This window comes from Metopolophium dirhodum, chromosome 1, assembly GCF_019925205.1.
Source record: "Metopolophium dirhodum isolate CAU chromosome 1, ASM1992520v1, whole genome shotgun sequence".
NCBI classification, from domain to species: Eukaryota; Metazoa; Arthropoda; class Insecta; order Hemiptera; family Aphididae; genus Metopolophium; species Metopolophium dirhodum.
Genome location: NC_083560.1, coordinates 70,599,023 through 70,622,817, shown reverse-complemented (window position 1 = coordinate 70,622,817; position 23,795 = coordinate 70,599,023). Strand labels below are relative to the sequence as shown.

The 23,795-nt window shown below is 31.7% G+C and overlaps 1 protein-coding gene across 11 annotated transcripts in view; it reads right to left on the bottom strand.

Annotated features, from left to right (window-relative positions):
* Positions 1 to 23,795, bottom strand: part of LOC132935251 (nuclear receptor coactivator 3-like) — a 55,750-nt gene that overhangs the window by 13,714 nt on the left and 18,241 nt on the right. For 8 of the 11 annotated variants that reach the window (XM_061001728.1, XM_061001729.1, XM_061001733.1 and 5 more), the window contains one exon: positions 5,617 to 5,730. In XM_061001728.1, coding sequence (XP_060857711.1) covers positions 5,617 to 5,730 — 114 coding nt within the window. Of the gene's footprint in view, positions 1 to 1,439; positions 1,693 to 5,616; positions 5,731 to 13,004; positions 13,043 to 23,795 lie in introns of those variants that run through there. The other 3 variants (XM_061001731.1, XM_061001735.1, XM_061001736.1) reach the window with 3 other exon arrangements.

The following is a 23,795-nucleotide window of genomic DNA, read 5'->3' as shown; positions in this document are numbered from 1 at the left end:
TTTACAATTGAGGAAATTATAAGATTTTCCAATTTGAATATTTTAAGGAAACTATAAAACATATACTATTGCAGAAACCATATATTTTATGACCAACTTTGGATGGTTTTAGGGCTACAGGGACTCCATATTTTATCGAAAAAGATAATTTTGTAAAAATTTACGTCTGCATCGAACATTGAAAAATTATAACATATTTTCAATTTTAATTTTTTGATTCTTCGCCTCTTCACGTGCCAATATGCTGTCATCGTATCATAACATAATGAGTAATTAAATCGATAGTATAATAAATCAATACTAATATAATGCTAATCCCAAGTTTAATGTAAATTATTTTTCTAGGGAAATAATTATTTTAAAGTTAGGTACTCTGCTGTATGTCATATATTATATTTATTGATATTATTTATTATATTTTTTTAAATCTAAGAAAAACAAATAGATAGTAAATAGTTTATCCTATATACTTTCGAGCAGGCAGGAATTTCAAAAAACGTAGGTATTTTAATTTACTAATAAAAAAAAAACAACAATTAATGGATAATTACGTTTTTAGTCAATGCGACAAATGATGCGAGGCAATATTTAGTTTAAATACAAAATGTTGGCTTAATCATAGATATTTTAGGTAGGTATATAAATTATAAAATATGATTTCAATTTTCTATAGTACCATATTAGGTTAGGTCTTACATTATAAATTGTATTGAAAAACAATTTGTAGGGCGAGTCTTAACCCCCAAACCCTATCATGTTGGTATAATTGCATTAGTTAAAACCAATATAGAATTAAGTTGAACTAATTCAATTAGTTAAAATAAAATCATATATTATGTGGGTACATACGTAGGTACATTATTTTATTTAAACTAATAGTTAATACAATTATTATTATGAAATTAATGTAATTTTTGCTGCCAGCTTAAAATGATAAAGCCAGTTACCTCCCAGTTTTTATTTTAGCAAGTAATATTACGTACATGGTACATCTAAGGATAAACATTGTCTACATTTGACTATGTATGCACTAACATTCATGTAAATGCAAAACCAGCTTCAGACTTGCACAATATCCTGATAAGTATTTGTTGGACGATATTATTACACGAGAACAATTAAATGTTTATAAAATTTACAATATGAAAATTGGATAAATTTTTATACGAGATGAGAGATTGACTTATTTTCTTTACAATTTGAGAACGAATATGTATTTACAACTAAATTCAAGCCCCAGTAATTAATAGCAGCACACACCGTTATTCTATACTTGATATTGTTTTTGAAGTAAATCATGCATTACCTACACCAAATTAACAACAGTGCAGTGCATAACAAATCGTTTTACTCGTATTCATAATAATAATAATAATAATAATAATAATAATAATATATTATTATGATTCCGAGTGTGTAATAAAATCACTTTTAAGTACTTTTTAACGACCGAGGTTCACAATAACATGGTAATAATTGTCACGATACTTGAAGTTTAATGAGATTAATTATTCGAACGTAAATATTGTGCGGCGCCTAATTATTGTCGTACATTATTTTACGGCACGGCTCCTCCAGATATTCGAGTACTTTTTGAGGAGTTTCAGTCGGTTGCTTTTGTCGACACAAATTACCTCGGAAAAATATAATAATGTTTAAAAACCGACCCTTCTCTCACTTCTCCGTTAATATCTGTCAACAATCAAAAGGGGGTTAGGTATATATTATATATAGGTATATATGTATGATGTATATACTTATATACTGAAGATTTATATATACATAATATGTAAATTAATAATAATAATTGCTGTGCTATATATATGACAATATTATATGCACACACGTAATATTACAGAGTGTTAATTAACATACATTACGTTATAATAATAATGTACGAAATTGTAAAAGGTAAACCCACGCTCGTGTGTATAGTATGGATTCCGGCGTTAGAAGTAGTGCTGCTGCGAGGGCGGCAGGCGCTGTGTATAAATAACTCAAAGGGGAGGGAATTAATTAGGTCCTTTACAAACCACAGTGCACACACCCCGCAAACGGCGACGACGACTAAATAATAAATGTATATGATATTAATCAGAGAACCACGAATATAATATATGTGTATTGCAACTTATACGTAATATGTGTATTGTGTACAATATATATATATAATTTACGTATAAAATATATATTATACACAACTCGGGCACATAGCATTCGAATCGGTTGTAACAGAAAATAGAAATTGTATTATGTTATATTATTATTATTATTTGGTCGTTGTTCCTTTGTGCTGCAGCATGTGCCGGTGTGTGCGCCGCCACCAAAGAGGGAAAACGCGTGTCCTTGACGATGGCAGCAGCAGCGGCAGAAAGCCACAGTATAATAATATAGACCTGCCGCCGACTCAGCTGCTAAAATAAGTTGTGTTACGCCAAAACGATAATTAAATCTCCCCGTCAAATTCACTAACTGGCGTACAAGGTGATTCGCTAAAGAACGATGAACACCCCCACCGCTATAACCACCAAACCGCCACAGCCGCAGCCACTATATACCTCCAGTGCTTGCCTGCTGGTAGTATTCTTCATTGTTATACATTTATATACATGTATTTTTTTTGATTTATTTTTTTTTAAATAAACGTTTATGAAGAAATAATATTGCTGAAGGAAATCAAAAATATAATCGAAACCCTTCAACAATTAATAATAATCATAGGAGCCTATGATATTGTTATTGTAATTTTGGTACTATAAAATACGTAGTTGCGAATAGGCAATAGGCAGTAGGTACGAATAATTATAATTACTAATTAACGGTAGGTGTAAGTTAATTTTTTTCTATATCAATTATTATATATATAAAGTAATTTATCACGAATCATGATGTATTCACCATTTGATAATTTATATTTGATAATTTACAATGATTAGTGAACAATCACAGATAATGTAAATAATTAAATAGGTATTATGTAAATGGTCTATAATAAAATATGATCGAAGAAAAACAAATTGTTATGTCAGTCGAACCTTTCGTATTTTAAGAATAGTTATACAATTTAATAAGAGATTAATGGTTTATCTATAAGTATAATAATTTTCTTTTATATTTTAATATACTCTGAAATTAATTAATTTTCAATAAACGAATTTAAAATAAAAAAAAAGTGGGTAAGTGAAGTCTGCTGTATAGTAGGTTACAAGTGGGTCACTGTATAATAGATGGTATTAAATTTAAATTCAATGATACAATATCATTGTATACGAAAAACGATTCTGAGCGGAGACGGTTTGTAAGTGTGGATATTTAATATTATATATATATTATAATAACAGAATAACCAATTTACGTGGAACCTTGTTTTAAGATTTCAATCCTAGGCTATAAAAGTTGAAAATTTTATAAATTCGACAAATGTTGTCAAAAATAGAACTTAAAATGCTTATAAAAAAAAATTGTTTTTATGTATTTTTAATATTTTTTAACTACTATTGTAACAGTATATCTGGATCCCTGTATTAATTTTTCACGCTTTTTGACCCAACAAATACTATTTTATAGACATTTATAGAAAAAAAACTAAAAATCCATCGTTCCACTCAGAATCTAAAATTTTAAATTTTAAATGTCCGTAAACAGCTCGAAAACAGTCAAAATATTTTGAAAATTTAATCAAGTATAGTAAATGATTTAATTAACATATGATATAAATGTCAAGTGTCTACGGTTATTCGTTTTTGAATTATAATAAAATAAGAAAATAGCTACTTGAGAAATCGGGAGTAAAAACTTAATTTGACCGTTCTTATAGACATTTTTGTTGTTGATAAAAGTAGACAAACTTATGAGGAATCTTGTATCACATTTTCAAATCTTAGATTTGAAAAGAAAAATTTTCATGAATTTTTAACTCAAGATAATTTGCCCATTTTCTTGATTTGTACGTATTTTGTCAAGATTTGAACTTTAAATGCTTACAAAAATAAATGACTATAGATTTCTAATATTTTTCAAATGTCATTGTAACAATATATTAGGAGCCTTGTTTTAAATTTTCAAGCGTTTTTAACAAATAAAATTGTATTGACATTCATATAAACAATAAAAAATTGGAAACTGAAAATGTCCGTAAAAAGTTCAAAACAAATCAAAATATTTTTAAAATTTTATCGTGAATAGAAAATGCGAATATAAACAACCGGGGAAAATTATATGTAACTACGGTAATTTGTTTTAGTTACACCAAAAACCAAAATCGATTTTGTCATAAACCAATTTTGTGTAAAAATTCCCGGTTTTCCTTAAATTTTTTTTTGTTTGTCTCGGCGCTTTTGGAAATGCCTGGGGATTTTAAATTTTGACCTACCCAATGCACCGACTAGATTCATAGTCCCATCAAACAAGATACTGAAGTTGAAAATTATTTTGACTACTTATCGTGTACACAGACAGAAAAAAAAAATAAAAAAAACACATATCATTGTAAAATCAATACATTCATCGTTCCGCTCAGAATCTAAAATAATGCAGGATATTTGTATAGAACTATAATAAAAAGAAGTTTGTTATTTTATTGTAAGGTTATCAAAGTTTTGAGGTCTTTGCACTACTCATAATCAATATCTAATGTCGTAAAATACTATTAATTTTGTTGAATGTCAAGATGCATTAGAAAATTAATTAATAGTATATTTATTTCATATTACAAGTTATATTAAATACATTTGACGTACAGTAAATACATTTTTTTTAGAATTTAAGAAGTTATCAAATTATTAGAAAAAAGTACGAAAAAAATAGGCCAAGGAAATAATAAAATTATAAAAATGTATAACAGATAGAGTTTGATAAAATTAAACAATCCTGTTTTGTTTTATATTATTTTTATTTGTTTGTTAATAAGTTCATATTTAATATTGTATACTTTAAAATTCGATCAAAAATCTTTAGAGGAGTAAAAATATAAGTTATAATTGATGAAACGGTTGATTAACTAAAAAATCACGGTTGTTGCAGATACGTATATGTAATCATATTATATTGTATAGTGATTAGCCAAGAACTAAAACTAAGGGGAATCGTAACCGTGATTTTCTGTTTTTATCTAATACACACGCGACATAGGATTTTAGACTAGTTCTTTGTCAAACATATCAATTGATCTAATGAAGCAATAAAAATTCTAAAAACAGATTTGAATTTGTCGTCAAGTCTATTTGAAGTCAAATTTCACACATTTTTGGTTTTAACTTCCGCAAAAAAATAAAATACTTAAATTTTTAAATACCTACTCTTTTTTAAAGAAATTTTTAAGAATTTGGTGGATAATATCAAAAATGCGGGGAAATCGAATTTAAGTAGATTTCATGACAAATTCAAATCTGTTTTTAGAATTCTTATAGCTTCATTAGATTAACTGCAAGTATGTTTGATAAAGAACCAGTCTAAAATCCTATGTCGCGTGTGTGTTAGACAAAAGCAGAAAATCACGGTTTTGAATCCCCTTAAGAATATTTTTGAGTGCCTAGGCATATAGGCACTATAGGTAATAAACATATTTTTTATTATACAAAACATAGTTATAGATTAGTTTAAATAAAATATACTTACAATTGAGATTGACCCTTGGCGTCGCTTTTTTTCTTCTTTTTGGGCAACGCAGAGCTTGGGCTTGCGCCGCCGCTCATCTTAGTCCTAGACTCTTGGAGATCATATGGACCCAGTCTGTAAAATAAATGAAATAATTAAATAAATCATTGAAAACTATTGAATTAACTAGCTACGTTATTTAAATTCCATTGTATAAACGATTCATTCTAAATACATAAATAGTTATAACTCATTCGAGCAATTCTCTTGATGTTTAAAAATAACTACGCAAGTTATGCAAGCAATTATTTAATTAATTAATTTATACGATCGACATTTTGAGTTTCCTCTCCTAATTGATTTAATTATTTCACAGACGAAATGTCATACTGTTTAAGATAGGTATTTTCTAAGACATTTTTAATTAATACGTATTAGGTTTTTATAACTCATTGGAATAGAACTTAAAAGTTAAAACTGTCTGAATAATAAATAAACGGAATCATCATCAAACTTCAAATTTATTTGGAATTTTGCACTAAATTTATTTAAGGCTAAATAATTAAAAATATTTTAACACGATGTAGGTAATTCAAATTATTAGAAGACTTCGAAAATTTGACTGTATTTCAATTTAGAGTTAATTAAATAACAAAAAATATAAATACTCATAAGAACAAATTATTATATTAGGATTAAGATGTTAAACAGTAAAACTGTAAATATTTTTCTGACATTAGGTACATTATAAAAGACAATTTCATAACATTATAATGGTAATAAAGAATTTACTAAGTACTTTATACATATTATATAATAATATGATTTAAACCAGTGTCATTATCTAAGAAAAATTGAAAATCATAATAAATTAGCGATGTTATGGCGAAAAAAAAAATTTGATTAATTAATTCTATTTGCGTTATTGTAATATATTATATTAGGTAATATTAAATAATATAGTGTTAGCTACTACTTATTAGTTATTACATTAAGCTGGTTGTTAAACAAATAATTGGTATAATTCGAATATTTTAAATAAAATAGAGGTGCTATTTTTGAGTCATTATAGATAAGTCAAAGGTTGACTCTAAAAATAAAAATAATGGAATCATTCTAGATAATTTAATAACGGAATAAGAATACAAGATCACGAGTAAAATTATGAGTGTTGTGTTACAAAAAAGTAATATATTTAATGGCCCGGAGGTAACTATAGAAAATATATGTACTGAAATGGCGCTTTTGGTGGACAACAATATCTGTGTGTCAATTCAAAATTCACAAAGAGATGGGTTATAAGTGCGTTATTCACATATATTTGATGATTTTTGATACACGAGTAAATATATATTGCAACGAATGACATAGATCCCTTATAAAACTCATAATAACACGTGCATTATGTCTCGTATTTCATTATTATTTATTATATTATATTGTTAAGGTATATTTATAGTAAGGATGTGATTTCTTACACGTGACCCAACCACCCTGTTTATTTATTGATCTAGTTATATAAATTACATATACTGTAGACAGTTTTAAGATTGAAAGGGCTGTGTCCGTCGAAAAGGACTCGAATAATATTGGCTCCCTAACTATAACCAATAAAATAATATATTACAGGTTTAAATTGGTTGAAAAAATACACAAATGTTATATTTTTTGTAGGGCCATCATTAGTTTAGAACATTGCGGTAAATTGTATGAGCCATGTTTTGAATGCGTGTCGTGTGAAAATATAATTAATCAACAGCCAGTTGTAAAGAAGGTTAGGATTTATAATTTTTTACACAATGTACTTGTATATATATAAATTTAAAATAATTATTATGATAATAAGGAGAAATACAATTATGGAGTCTTTTAAAACAAATTAAAAATAATAAACGCAAACTGTTGTCCGTTAACGACAACACGTGAGGGGGAAGTTTAAATGACTTTCATTTACGTCATAATATAAAATTATAATTTATATCCACTGGTGATATAATATAATATTTTATACGTGGGAAATTAGTATTCAATAGGGTTTTTTAGAGTAATCGATAATATTTGTTTTGTGTATAGTACAAAGGAACAACACTTGAGCAACTAGCCCATTCATTATTATTGTGTTTTTTGTATGCCAGATTATTATAAGAAAAAAATCACAACAGAAATATATTATAGTATAATAAATAATAATTAAGCCCTAATTTCATATAAATAACTCGCCATGTAAAAAATTCTCTTTAGAGTCTATTCTTATTTGATTTTTACGAAAACAACACTGGCCAAGAATGAATTATAATACTTATGAACATCGTGGAAGTTCGTAGATTAAAAAAAAAAAAAGCATTCCGGTTAAAAAGTGAATTTTCGTGGGTGTTTATCTCTTATATCCTAAGCAAGTTTTGTACACCCACGACCGTGATTGACCTTGAACTAATTTAGAGACCATACTCAGACTATACATCGAGGTTGAGTCATATAGGATTTACACAGACGTGATAGTGTATGAATTAACTTTTTTATTTGTTTTACTGGTAGTTTTTCTTCGTTAATAAATCCTTGTGATAAAATATACAATTAAATTAAAATTAAACGCGACACGTAAATATTGGATTATGTATGTATGTTTTAAGATTTATTCAACACGGGTAATGTTTACAATTGCTATATCTAGCGTAAACACTACGTGATATAGGTACAGCAACGGAAAAATTACGACGAGAAAAATGATTCGTGCATGTATGATGTTCATGATGCTATATTGCCTATATTATAGAATACGAATTTAAAAATATAAAACAATATTTAAATTTACTTAAGCACTTTTTTAAAAATATAATACAATGAATACAACATAACACCTCATTTTTTAACATTTGGTTAAATAGACAATTTGGGTTAGTATCGGGTAACTTTAAGTCAATAGTGATATATACTAGAAACAGACAAAAACATTGAAAATTATTTCAAATATTCACAGCTTAAAATATATACTGCAGGATCCCGTAAGGCCGTAACGATGAGTGATTTACCGAGATTTGAAGTAGTGCGGTGTATTGCATCAATCCACAATACCCCACAACACTTGAAATTAGTAATCCACCATGGGACATCAAGGGGAAAGGCAATAAACCGGGAATGGCTAGAAGTAAATTAATATTCATTCGCCGGTTTGTTCTTTATCATCACAACATTATTGTTCGCGATGAATGGAAAAAATATCCAGATTTGATAGAATTTTACCAACTTAGGTAAAGAACTTTATTATAGATAGGGTAGACTATATTTCACTTTCACATCAAAATTACATAAAATAATATTACCCATACAAAAATAATTTAAAATAATAATTAAATCCATTTGGAATCTTTTTGACGAGAGAGTGGACGGTAATAATAAAATAATGTGTGTCGCAGGACCAATAACTTACAAATCGGAACGAACTTTATAGGGGGACTTGGGTATTCCAGAAAATATACATGGATAAAGAAGGATTCTTTTTATGTTAAATAGTGGTTTTTATCATCACCTTATCCAGGGCTTCAAAATAATAATTCCTGAAGTATATGTGTATAAAAACCCCGACTAGGAAAATGAGCATTGTGGAAACAATTACTTATTTAACAGACGGCTAATTTTAAGTAATATTTATTGCAACCATAAATAGTGTTGTCTATAGTAAACACAATAAAAATTAATAAAATTACTTAATCAACACACGTGAATGCTGCATTCACTGTACAAATTAAATTAAATACTTAGGTATATAATAAAAAAAATAATAATTTTATCGTTATATAGGCTAGCGCCTAGCAGACAGAACGGATAAATATTAAAATTGTGTTATTATGAGATTTTCAATTAATCTCTAAAATTGTATATTATATCTACTTTCAGTAATTTTTTTGTAAAATACAAACTTCAGATATTTTTTTCAGGGAATGCTATAATATAACTGTTCATTTATGTCGATTACATTGAGAGCTATTCAAGCATTTCTTGTACCGGTAAACATAGCCATAAAACGACAATACTATATTACAATTCATGTCACTAAACAAGTTCTCTGTGCATCGTCTCAGACTAGTTTTCCTAGTTAAGAAAAAAAATAAAGAAGAAAAATAAAACTTCTCATTATCAGTATAATTTACACTATAAATACTTGTGACATGATGTTACCTACTAATAATATTATTTAAACACAATCGGTCATTGACGCGACTATTGCCTCTTTTTACCGAATAAATGTTTCTCAAATAGGTATTCTGACTGTACAGAGGATAATTTGTATTTAATTATCAATTAAACGTATCGGCATCATATATGAACTATTGTCCATAATCGAGATAAACGTCAGTGTCATACAAATCACAACACTTTTATCAAACTAATCACTGTACCTTAATTTGATATACTATTGAACCTATCTATGTTCACGGTGTATTCAGTATTGATCAATGATGGAGTGAGAATTGATTAGATTTTTAAATGTTTACTTTTTGCGGTTAAATAAAATTACTGCAGATCAAGACCTCGAGTGTTCAATTATGGCAGTATTAATTGTTTTATTTTAAATGGTCAGTAATTATAAAATAATACACCGAGTGTATAATATAGTTGTGTCAGTCACGATAAGAATAAATATTATATAAAGTAAATCAATGACAATGAAGTTGAAAATTGATAAAGTACTATAAAAAAAGTCTATGTCATTTAATAATCATTATCTAATGGAAATAAAATGTTTACTTATGAACATTTATATAGACACAAAATTATTACTTTGCATCTCTGACATTTTTTAGAGGTCACGATAGGGTCTAAATCAAACGACAGGCAGTTTACGTCACTGCTGAAATATTACAGAAAAATAAAATAGTAAATCAGTTTTATAGACAGAATTGTGCTCTGAAATAAACGAATATTCATCCAACACGTGGCCAAGAGAATTATATAAACATTTGTTGTGGAGTGTGAAATAAGTAAACGATTTAATAGATTCAGTTTCGACGTTAGAATAATTTTAATTAAAGCACTCGCATCGTATGATCGTTTTTGATTCAAGAATTATATTATATGTATATAAAAAAATATGATTAGGTACAATCGAGAATGAAAAAAAGTAGCTTTTGGCTATTACATACCAATGTACCCGTATTTTTACCTACACGTGTATTATTTAAATTTCCAGAATATATTATCAGCTATTGGGCGGTAATTATGTACAACCAGAGCTGCAGCATAATACACGAGTAAAACGAAATTCTAAACTCATGTCGGTTGGCACCGGTGTATACGGTATACACGACAACAACAACATCAACAACGATTATCAAGTCTGTTGGTAAAAATTTAAAACATCCAAACAACAATTCAGACACGTGTGTTGGATATAAACGACGTTCGCAGAGAGAAAATAAAAATGATAAAGCTAATTATATTATGATGAAAAAATATTATAAGATAGGCAGATTTCTATAATACCTATTACTAGACCTACTAGATTATAGGCATTCCGAATAAGCCAAATATAAGATAATCAATGTTTGTCCACTATGTTTTGGGTCGAAAATAAAAATTGCCAACTATTTAGGTGACACATTGAAATACTAAAGTTGTACATAATATGTACTTATTATTTACCGCAAATATCTGCACGTGTCGATTAGCCAATTGAGAAAATGGCGTAACAATGTAATATTCATCTGAATATCCGATGACACACGTTCCCTATCTATAGCGTCATATAAGTTTCTGAGATCAGTGCCGGATATTGAACCAGAAGGGAATCAAGCGCAAAAGAAAATGTTGGGGCCTCTTAAAAAACACTTAATTAAAGTACTTAGGTACTTATTTTTATTAAAAAAAACACTTCGTTATTAATTACAATAGGTATATACAATTTAAAATTCCTTGTTCATCTGTCCAGATAATGTATATATGATACGGACATGGCGTTATTGTGCGTGAGTGATACATTATGTCCCCCTGAGCAGCGGCGTGCGGTTTCAACTATAGTTGTATATGATACCATGTACTAAAATTGTAATTTGTATTGCTAAGGTTTCTGCAAAAGTCAAAAATGAAATAGGTAAACCTCCATACACCAAACTTATGAAGTACCCTCGTTATAAGATTTTCATATGTAAGTATAACAAATTATCAGCCTCCCCCCCCCAAGCAAAATCCTGGCTAGTATGCCGTTTGATATCCATAATATCGGAACCAGGAGGCCACAACTATATTATATTATATTTCAAAGCAACGGGACCCCGGTTTGCACCGGCGCTTTATCCGGCACTGCCTGTGATATAATATTATAGCATTATTATATATTATTATAACGAAAAAATAAAAACGCGTAGTGTACTCGGCACGCATACTGGCTATGCGATTAATTTCATTGTCGAGGGGGCCCGTCCATGGGGTCGCGCGCATTTTGCCGAAATGATAATAACGTTGCGGCGGCGGTACACGGTTCAGTTGGCGTGTTTTTTTTTTGTCTATACTACGACGATTGCAAACGATAAACCGAATGCGCTGACTGTCGTCTGTGCAGCGTACTCCTATCCTTTCATTTGGACGCAGAATCCGCAGTAACCGGGACGAGACGACGGTCGAACGCGTATTTTTATCGAAAATATCTCCGCTAACCGATATGTGGTGGCGTTATATTAATATTATATGCAACGGAATTCTATAAAATGAATCTAGTGATAGACTGGCACGCGGTTAGATATTATACATTATAATTTACTATCATATAATTAATACGACGGATAGTATAACCAAAATCGAGAGGCGCTGGAGGCGGTAGCTAAAGTCACACGTTGTGGCCGTAGTCGTCGTCCAGCCAGCCAACGGGGTACCCCCCTCGGGCCTCCCCAAACAGCATAACAAGGAGCTGAGAGCGGACGCGCGCGGTCGTGTTGATGATTATAATAATAATTATTATTACTTATTATTGTTACCTATTAGGCTTAGATATAATATGATAGACCTAAATATGCACGATGAACGCAAATATGCATAAAAAAATAGCCAAATAAATACTGAAACAGCTGCAGTTGACTGAATTATAGAATTTTTTTTAAATATTCATTTGTAGGTATTATTAGTTTGAACTTTTATATAATATTCTATTTAATTTCCCATATCAATTTTACGATCGTTTAATAGAATAATAAAAATATTATATAATTTAATATAGACAGTCGTCGCATGACGACGAGCACACCACGCAGCTTATCGGAGGGAAAAGCATACAATAATAATATTTACATAATGCTGGTACATATGGGTATAATATAGGCATTAAAGTTTTAAATTACATTTATACAGCCTTTTTTGCTGAATATAGTAAGAGAAAACAATAAATTGGTCTGCAAAACACAATTTTGGATTCCCTGTACCTCACACCAAATAGGATTTTCATTCGACCCTGTTATTTATTCAACTGCATATCCGAGAAAACGTTCAAATGCCACAGCGTAATCCTTTAGCCCGATCATAATGGTATCGCTGCCGCCGTTACAAATCCTCGCGACGGTCATTGCGCGCCGCCAAAAAAATATGTGTGAAACGCGGCGACGCAACAATGGCAACGGCGACATTTCGAAACGGTTTTCCATTATTGCGACGCGTGGAAACGACGCTTTGAAACTCTTTCATTGTTTATGAACATAATATAATTACTGCGAACAATTCGCCCGAGCCGGGCCAGTTTTACGCGTCGTGGAATCGTTGCGGACCGTGGCAACAGCACACGCACACACATCACAATATCATAGGTGAGTCGGTGGTGATGACGGTAGTGTGTATAGCAACTACATAATATATTATTATAAGTGTATTGGCGTAGTTACACCGCCGCCGCCGCGGTGTAGTGCGTAGAGGCCACGGGCGATTCATGGTCATTCCCGTATAGGTTCGCGAACGCGCGCGCGCAGCACGCACGGTGTATACACGTATTACTTTCCCACTTCCTACGACGGCGGCCCCGACGACGACAGCTACCACCACCACCACTACCACCCTCCGGCCAACAACGCCAGCTCTACCGCCGCCGCACATACGCTTACACAATGCGGATCGCTGGGGCCTATACCGTCCGTCGTTCTGTCTCGCTCGCTCGCTCGCTACCGTCCGTCAGCCGACCGACCGCGTTTCTCTCTCTCACTCTAGCGACAGCGCGAAACAAACGTGGTCGCTCGCACACGATGCGAACACGCAAACGTCGGTCACACACACGCACGCACAAATGGAATAATTTTATGTTATTATTATCATCAATATTATAACGGTGAGAGAAATAATAGCCATCGGATATAATACTATTATGATGTGAAAATTATAATATATTATAATACGAAATGCACCGATCAAACAGCAAGCAAACCAACCGATAAAATAGTGTGCGTAATAATAATAATATTATGTATAATTATAATTTATAATAATATAATATTTACACGGCGACGACATGTGTGCGGGTAGACCGAGTTGGCCGCGCAGCAACGTCGGTGGTTGCGTACGGATCTGTGGGGGGGAATGCGGGGAGGGATATTGTGGAGTGGGAGGAGGTGGAGAAGGGGTCAATATTGAGCGTAATAATATGAATATAATATACCTATATATATAATATGATAATACGTAGTGTGAGATGGGACAGAAAAAAAAACGTTTCGCTAAATTCAGTGTTGCCAAGTTTTAAATAATGTAATGGTTATATTTTTGTGCGAGTGATGAGCTCTCGAGCACGATGCGTCTCCTCGGCGGCGTTATTTTATTTATTATTAATCATCCGTCGTCGGCACGACTGTGTTGGAAGGCGAATGATAACGTCGCAGCCGATTTTCGCTAAAACCGATATTTTATAATACGCGCGTTTCACTGTGGGACGATACGATTAGTATATCTATAAATATGATATATATAATATATTATATACCTGTGTGCGAATTGACGTAGAAAACAGGGGGGAATGCCCCCCTACCACCACCACATGTTACCAAATAACAGGGTATCCGATGTACTATTACATTACATGATCATGGCGAGCGTAAAAAACACCATTAAAAATACATTTTAATTAATTAAATATGGGTACCTATCATCTACTACTATGTACTTTGATAACGTTCGACACACAACGGTTTGCACTTTGGTTAGCGACAGTGATTTTATACATCAAATCAGCGATAGAACGCAAAATTATTATTATTAACCGTCTTTGGTGAAATATTTACACATTACAAAATAAACTATAACATTCCTGATGGATTAAGCAAATAAATTTATCCAAGACCAATACAACACAGCTTTTTAATTAATTATTTTTCAACGTCATCGGTATGAGAGATATCATATCTATGAATCTACCCAATAATTTATAGTAACATTACACGTCAAATACCTACGTGTATAAATATTTTTATTATTTTCATGACTGCACAGTTCATTGATTTCTTATTTTGCTTACGATTTATTACCTCACGAGTCAAAATGTACAGAGTTTTATGTACATTATTGTGCTTGTATATATCGTTTTAAATTGTCTACCGGGAAATATTCATATACATCAATACATCATAATAATAATTATATTTTATCATGCATTACTAGGCATACACGGTAATTATTGTCGTTTTTGTAGAATTATCTCCGGTATAGTATCTGTTACCGATAACAGTTTATTTGTATTATTGTTAAAAAATGAAGTTCTGAATCGTGATTTAAAAAACTCATTTGCACACGGACGGACGGTGTTATAATTCATAACTGAACGTTATTTTTAAAAATTACTCTGTAGGTAATTATTGTTCGTTGAACAGAATCACGTTTCAGTAGTGATTTTAGAGGAGGAGGTTTAACATATTATAGTAAAATATAGAAACCGATAATCATAATATTATTTCAGATGATACTTAACCGAATCACCCTGTATAATAAAGAAAGTAGACGTCGATGCAACAGTTTCCCCTACCCCGTGCGCAGAGTGGCCAAAGTATATTTTAGTTCTCTCTAAAGAGAGGGACAGACATACACTAAGAGAAAACATTATGCAATAATACGCCGCCATTGGCAATTGACATTATACATTACTATCTGTTTATATTGTGACACCGCTGCCGCCGACGACGACGACGCCGTCGTTGCCAACGTTGTGTTATTGTCCCATTCTTTATAATATTGTTATTAAAAAGTAACAATATAATACAACGTGTGCGCTGACAAAACGGTAATTATTGTTATTGAAAAACAAAAATCATATTATTATTACTATCATCGATTCGTATTCCATAACGTATGTGCACTTAATTTAGGTCAGTAGTTCAAGTGCTCAGCACGTAAACACCGTGAACAGACGATAAATCCGTGTAATCGGAATTCGGAGATAAGCTCCTCGACTGCAGTAGATTGTCGTATTTTTTTTTTATTGGGATTCTCGCTTCGATTGGCCGGCGCAACGTGTTTTGAGTTCCCCTCGGAGGATGCTCGGAGGATGACACACGCGCGGGATAAGGCGCACGCCGCAGTAAAGCGCGCGTACTACTAATAACAATATAATATTATGTAATAGTAATAACAATAATAATAATAATAATAATAATAATAATAGTAGGTACAACCTAATAATAATATGCAAGTGCGCAACATTAGCAGGTCTACACGTTCGCGGATAAGTACATCATACGGACGCACATGACGCAGACGTAGAATTATTATTATTTAATAAGTAGACTGGCTACTATTACGTCTGTGACGTAAATAATATATTATTATTATTATTATGTATATAAAACAAAAACACGACCTAGGATCATCGTCGTGGTCGCGAAACGAAAAAAATCAAATCAAATCGTTTGAAAAAAAAAACTTAGCCGCAAAACCGGTTTGTAAGGATTAGCTTCAGGCAGTATAATACACGGGTACCCGACCATGTACTAATAAGTACGAATTTAAAAAACAAAACGCGGCGCGGTATCGATTGGGTCGATCGGTGGCAATAGATCGGTTGTAAGTACCTAGGTATATAATATTATAACATGCGTGTATATTATATATTTATTATTATTGTTGAACACTGCATTATATACATAATATAATATGACATGCTACTGCTGTCGGAAGATGGTCTCTCTCATTTGAACTTGACCCTAGTCAAGTAACAACAACGACGTTGCACTATACCGGCGCGGTGTAGACGAATGTGACATATTATTATTATTGTATGCATTGCATGCGTGCGTTATAATAATGCCCTCCCTCGCAGTGGTTTTTATACACACCAAACCGATCAGATATTATTATAATGCACAGTGCACACACGCACAATATACGCTTTTTATAAAGAACAGACAGTTGATATTAAACACATGGATACGGCATTACGGCATTCCTATCTTCACTGAACATCCACTATATATAAAGGCCAACACATAAAGGCGAGAGTAACGATGGTCGTGTCACTCGCTTAGAACCGTCTGCAGATCGATAAAGAAATTAACATTTAAACAAGAGAGAAAAGGGACGTTATACTACAATGTTGCGGTTAACAATGTTATCAGTTGTGTTGGCTTACAAATTTTTATACAATGCCGTGTCCGCATAAGTTTAATAAATAATAATAAATAATAATCAATCAAAATCACGGGGACAAAGACGTATGACACAGAGGGTGGTTTTTTTTAGAGATATAAAATGATGCCCTTGTGACACTCGCTGTCCGCAGAAACATCCTCAGACGATCATAATATCATACAAAAACATTGCATCTATATGGATATACCACAGGACACAAGATACGTATAGTTATACCTCCACCTTATAAACAAACGTCTATACAATATACATTCGCATCACAAAATATATAATATATATCTAACGCATATTGAATGCCAAACTTTAAAAAAAAATTAGCGAATACCATTTTATTCTTAGACTAGAATATGTTTAATTGTTTCACAAGTCAATATTTGATCACCATCAGCCTAATCGAAAAATTACATAATTTACATATAAATTGGCCACGATCCATCAAAATCATTCTTTTATCTATTTTTTTATGATACTTCTTGCCAGTTGTCTCACTAAGTTAAACATAATATATACGTGTTTAGATAGACTTGAAATCATAACGTATTTCGAAACTATTGTTAACCATTTATAATGAAAATGTAAGCTTATTGAAACCATTCAATTATGTATAAACTTGAGTTATAACTATACGTGAAACATTACAATCTTGAAATGATCATAACTAGCTTTAAAATTTAAATATCTATAAAAGCCTTCCAGACGTCTGAGATAATATTATTACTTTAAAAATTGATAATGCATTTTGTCAATTCACCCTTATATAAAAATGAACGATGCATGGAACACACATCTATTATGCTGTACGTTTTTTAAGGCGAAGACAACACAAGAGTGTATGAATATATTAATTATAGTCATACAAATTCTGTTTAAATCGTTTGCGTTAATAATATACAGGTATAACTAGAATTCGGAAATATAGTGATTATCTTAAACATATGGAGGCAAGCTTATAAAACTTGTTTCTATTATACCCGTCTATACCATACAATTTATCTAAAGTTATTTTTTTTTTGGTAGTATCGTTTTTTAATGGCACCTTCGCCCTTTGGTAATATAAGTGAGATTAGATCATAATAAAGTTAATTTTATTGTACTCTTGTTCTAGAACTTTTTTAATAATTCGGGACTGTCATGATTTGTAGTAAAAGTTCAAGCAAGTGTAAAAATATATACTTATTAACGTATTAATGTATTACAATAGTTTAAATAGTTTTAGTTTTAGAAAAGTGAAAGCTGTGAAAATGTTTAGGTTAGGTCGGTTAGGAAAATATTTTTTAACATTTAAGCTGCTAAAAAGCATACAACAGTACAGAAATTATTATCTATATGCACGTATCCTAAACTATATTAAAGTTTACTATAGTATAATAATATAATACATTTGTGTAGGTAGTTTTATTCGTAAACAAGAAATAGATACAAATGAAAAACAGAACGAATGACATTGGTTAAAAACTAAATTATGTACACATTTTTATAAGATATTTGAAAATTTGAAATTCATATTTTTTTTTGTTTTTGTTTTATGTTTAATATTTATTCATGTTGATCTTGAATTATACTGTTACCAATAGGCAATATATCATCATATCAAATAATAGTATCAGGTGATTCGTTAAACTTTTTATTACCGAATTTATATATACATGCAACAATCTACCCGCACGTTTTACTCGAATAGCTGAATAAACAACTACCTATTTTTGTTTTGAATTAAAAGCGTATTACTATGAAAAATGAATAAATACGCCATGGTAACGGGTAAACATGACGGCGATCGAACATTTTAGAATATTAACATCGCAGACGGATTTTGTAAACAGGATATTTCATTGTATGAGATTAAAAAAAAAAGAAGACAGAATATAAATGTCACAATAATGTATATTATGTATATAAATGTATATACTATCTACTATCTACACGTGAATTTCTGAACTTTTTGAACCATGTACCCGATACGATGTTACTATAATTATATTCTATAAGAATAATATTGAAGCAGCATAATTCTTTCCTCTTTCAAAAATTGTTTCAAAATAAAGGGGCACTGTTTCTGTAGTACGTATGTATACAATTTTTACATTAAATGTACATCCATGTATAATATAAAGAAAATGTATGTTTATCCGCAGTCCTACGCGTTTATTCAATAAAATAATATAATGTAAGCATATTGTTAGCATACATAGAACATCAGTGGTATGTTGTATGTTGTATGTGCAATGTAATATAATATACTAATTGCTATCAAGCACACAGGCCCTTGTTTGTTTAAGTGAAATTATTAAATTTTTTACCATTAAAAGAACATTATAACCGATAACAAAATATCGACATATATTCGGTAGCTGTGTAGCAAGGTTTATAAATGAATGTTTTGTACGTGTGTGTTCAATATTACGGTGACGTTCGGTTTTTACCAATGCGTGCGTGTGGTCAACAACCCACTGCACAGGATAAGAGTTATCTGGAAAATGGCGTACCAAGAGAAGATAAAGTGTTATAAATGCATTTTGTTTCTTCCAACAAAAATTATTACACGTTTCGAGAGAATGTCTTGGCCCCGTCCTAATTTAATACGTGTTTTAAAATGATACCGTTACGAACTAGGATTCAAATAAATTTACAACGGTTCGGTACGTTTTCCGGTTTAATTTCAAGAACCAAATAACACATTTAACAAGCGATTTTTTTTTTACAATAACGTTTTTATTTTCCGGCAATTCGTAAAACTCAATAAAATATAAAACTAAATTGTCGTTTATGTACAGTTGTTCATGCATATAATATGTGATGTATCATGTATTCATGTATGACGTATGTAAATTGTTTTTAATTCTGTGTAGTTAATGTTTTGAAAATTGATTTATTAATATTGCTAAAATATTAATGAGAAACAAAATAATACATAATAAGCTAGAATGCAATATAATACTTTAGATTAGAATAATGATTTCTAGTCATTTGTGTGGTGGTGGGTCACTAACACTCCAAAAAACACTGACATTTATGTTTGGTTCGAGTTTATTAAAGAACATTTTTAAAACGAATTACGTTTGTTTGAAATATATTTTATGATTCTTCTTAACAAGTACTAAAACATATCTTATTAACTGCGGAGAAAATAGTAGATTTAATGAACATAGCCTGATAAAATTGAAACATGATTATTGAAGGTTATCGAATTTATTTTATAACATGGTACCATTGCAATGATAAGATCACTTTGTATTTAAGTTATTAATTTAAACCGATTAAAAATAACGACTACAATGGACAAATAAGTAAAAATAAATAATAATACATTTTTACCAATTAATATAATCATATTATTAAAATAGAACGATCTATCTATCTATGATATCTATACATATAGTGGCCACTGGCCATTGCTTCTAAAATAAACATTGGACTCCTCGTAGTACCTTTACGAATCACCTAAAATAACATTGATAAATTTCTTACGAGCAAAAATGTTTCAACAATATCATTGTGAGTTAATTTGTTTACATCACCCAAAAATTTCACTTTGACTAGTCACGATTGTCAAATTATATAATCAGCACAGATCTCTCATCGTTATTCTATACAGGATTTCTTTCATATTCATAATCTAAATAATGATTAGTTATGCGCGAGAATTCGAAAATTATTATATTAATGATACTAAAAATGTGTAAAATGTTAACGTTTATAATTATTAAATATACCATACAAATTCCTATGTATTATAGTAACACAGTTATTTAAAACGAAATTGTTAGAAAAACTGTTTCGATTCGTTTTGAAGGGCAAAAAATAATATGAATGAGTGGCATTGCGGAATAATTTGTTTCATTTACGATACATTAAAATACAAATGTGTAAAATATACGCGCGTTCTACTTTTTAATACAACCCATCCATTATGCATAAAAAAATCTGGTTCGGCAGAATTCAATATCTCAGAACAGTGCAAATAACGCACGCGGAGGCTGCATAAACATATTATTACGCAGTTTACACGTTTTAAAAAACACCGTATCTCCGAATATAATGACGATTATTGTCGACGGAAAACACAAACGATCGTACACGCGGCAAACGCTTGCAATAGTCAATAGTACCCATGCCTATGCCTACTGCAATCTTAGACGACTCTTATTATTCTCCTATCTGCCGGGAATTTGACGCACAGCAAAACGGCGCACGCTACTGCAGTGACGAAACATCGACAGACTCACATAGCAACAACGCTTGTAATATTATATGATAATAATAATAATAATAATATTATTGGGTAGAGACGAGATTTTTATCATGAAAATGATTTTTTTTACTAAGGCTGTTCAGCATGATTTGAGTAAAAGGTTTCTTGACGTTTCATTTCACAACAAATGTATATTATACGAAATTATATTTTGCATAAAATGCATATTTAAATGTTGAATGTGAACATTTTATACATAACGATATATTTTTGTGAATATTTGTATAGTTCGAACAATATAAAACTAACATAAAGGTAATGTATATGTATATATATCTAAAAAAGAAATTGAAATCTTATATAATGAAATTGTTACTAAAATATGACCAACATTTTAGTAACTACTTTATTGTTTGGTAACCGTAGTGTTAGTGCAATACATTTTTTCTATCGTGCACATTAATCAAATTATATTATACTGAATCAACGATAATTGGTAAATAATTCAGAAGGTTGGATGTAGAACTGAGGGGATCCAGAACACATTAAAAAGTATTCAGTAAATATTGTTACACTTTTTATTTTGAATTATTACATGCATTTTTATTTCCATTATAAACACGTCGCATGTTAATTTTGTGTTTTAAATCGAAAAACTGAGAGTGAATGGTAGAGAATTTTGGGCTTCTAGAACTCGTTAAAAAGTTAATTAAATTTGTTATTGTTTTAATACACAAACCATAAGTATCATTATACTGATGATAATAAATCAAGGAGAAAATTAATAATTTTCATAATAAAGGTGCTGTTGTTCAATATAGAAAAATTTGAATTTTTTGAAAAAGCATATTTTATGGTTAAAGAAAATAAGAGAGTATAATAATTCTCTGTATTTGAACTGCATAAAAATATCTTATCTTAGTCTTTACTAGGAAATAAAAATCCGGTCTCTAAATTATTAATATGTAATACATGGGTACAAAACGATCAGCGGCACAATGTTTTATTTTTTTCCTTTGCATCGTGCGTTACACAACGAACGATATTTTCTCTTCGTACTCGGCTGACACACGCGGGCATGCGAGAGAGCGGATCGTATTTATACAGGTTGGTAGAAAACGAAAAAAAAAACGTTACTATACGGATATATTCACACACCCGCTACACATATCAACAGACTATGACGATCGTACCCGTCGCTAATAAATAATAATAATATAATATCGACGTCACGTTACGTGTACGCGTCGCCGACGCAAGTGTTGTAGGTCAAGTTGATTAGTGAGAATATTATAATATTATAATATACACCTATATAATATTTTAATAATTGATTATGCGGCGGGCGCATGTTTGTGTGTGTGATGGAACACATAATAATAATAATAATAATAATAATAATAATAATAATAATAATAATAATCATAACATGCGAACGATCGACCCGTCTGGGCACGCGTAATAACGAGGCGCGTTCACCCAGACAACGCGAACGGGTGGCCTTTTTTTATTTTCCATCGTTTGCCAGACCCAGACGCTACCGAGACAACGGCGCTGGAAGCGGGCGGCGGCTCGCGGTTTTTACGCACGTCGCGCACATGACAAGAGTGAAAAAAAGCGGTGCGAGACGAACCCAGTCCTCCAACCCTTCTACGCCCGACGACACTAGACCCCCCATCCCCCCTGTAACTAATTTTTTTTCTCACGTAGACTCTCACCCCTCTCGATTTTTCTGCTTAATCAGCGCCACGCACTTGCACACGACTAGCGAGAGAGAAAAGGGGGGGCGAGTGGGCCCCCCGCGTTTGTCCGTGACACTATCGCTTGGCGAGTCTCCCCACCCCCTCGGTACTGGCTCACTGCGCCCTTCATGTTTCGGTTTGAACGTATAATAGTACTACTCCGCCCCGCCACTTCTACTCCCCGGTCGCCGGAGACCAATAAAAATATTATAACCTCTAAGCCGCGGAATCCGCCGCCGCCGAACAAGCCTGCGCACGCGCGTCCGATGTGATATCACATAATTTGCGACTGTCTGTTACTCTTGAACTACATTATACGCAGCGCGACACGTTTCGGTTTTGCCCGAAATCCAAGGCGCGCGCGTGCACCACCACCGCCTCGGTCATGTAATTAATAATCATTGTTGGTGTAAACGACGAGCAATGGCGACTACCACCACACCACATGGTTGTGAATACGTTACATGACGTACGTGTAGGTACATCACCATCACCGCCGCGCGACGTAGCGGGAGCGCGAACATCGGTCGACCGGTGCCGTCAGCGCCAAAGGTGCACAACGCTCTATACAATATTATATTCGCACGCGACCTCCGCCTCGCACCCCGACCCCGCTCACCACCAATCAAGGCGTCCGCAGTCGTTATAAGCCGGTACCGTCCACA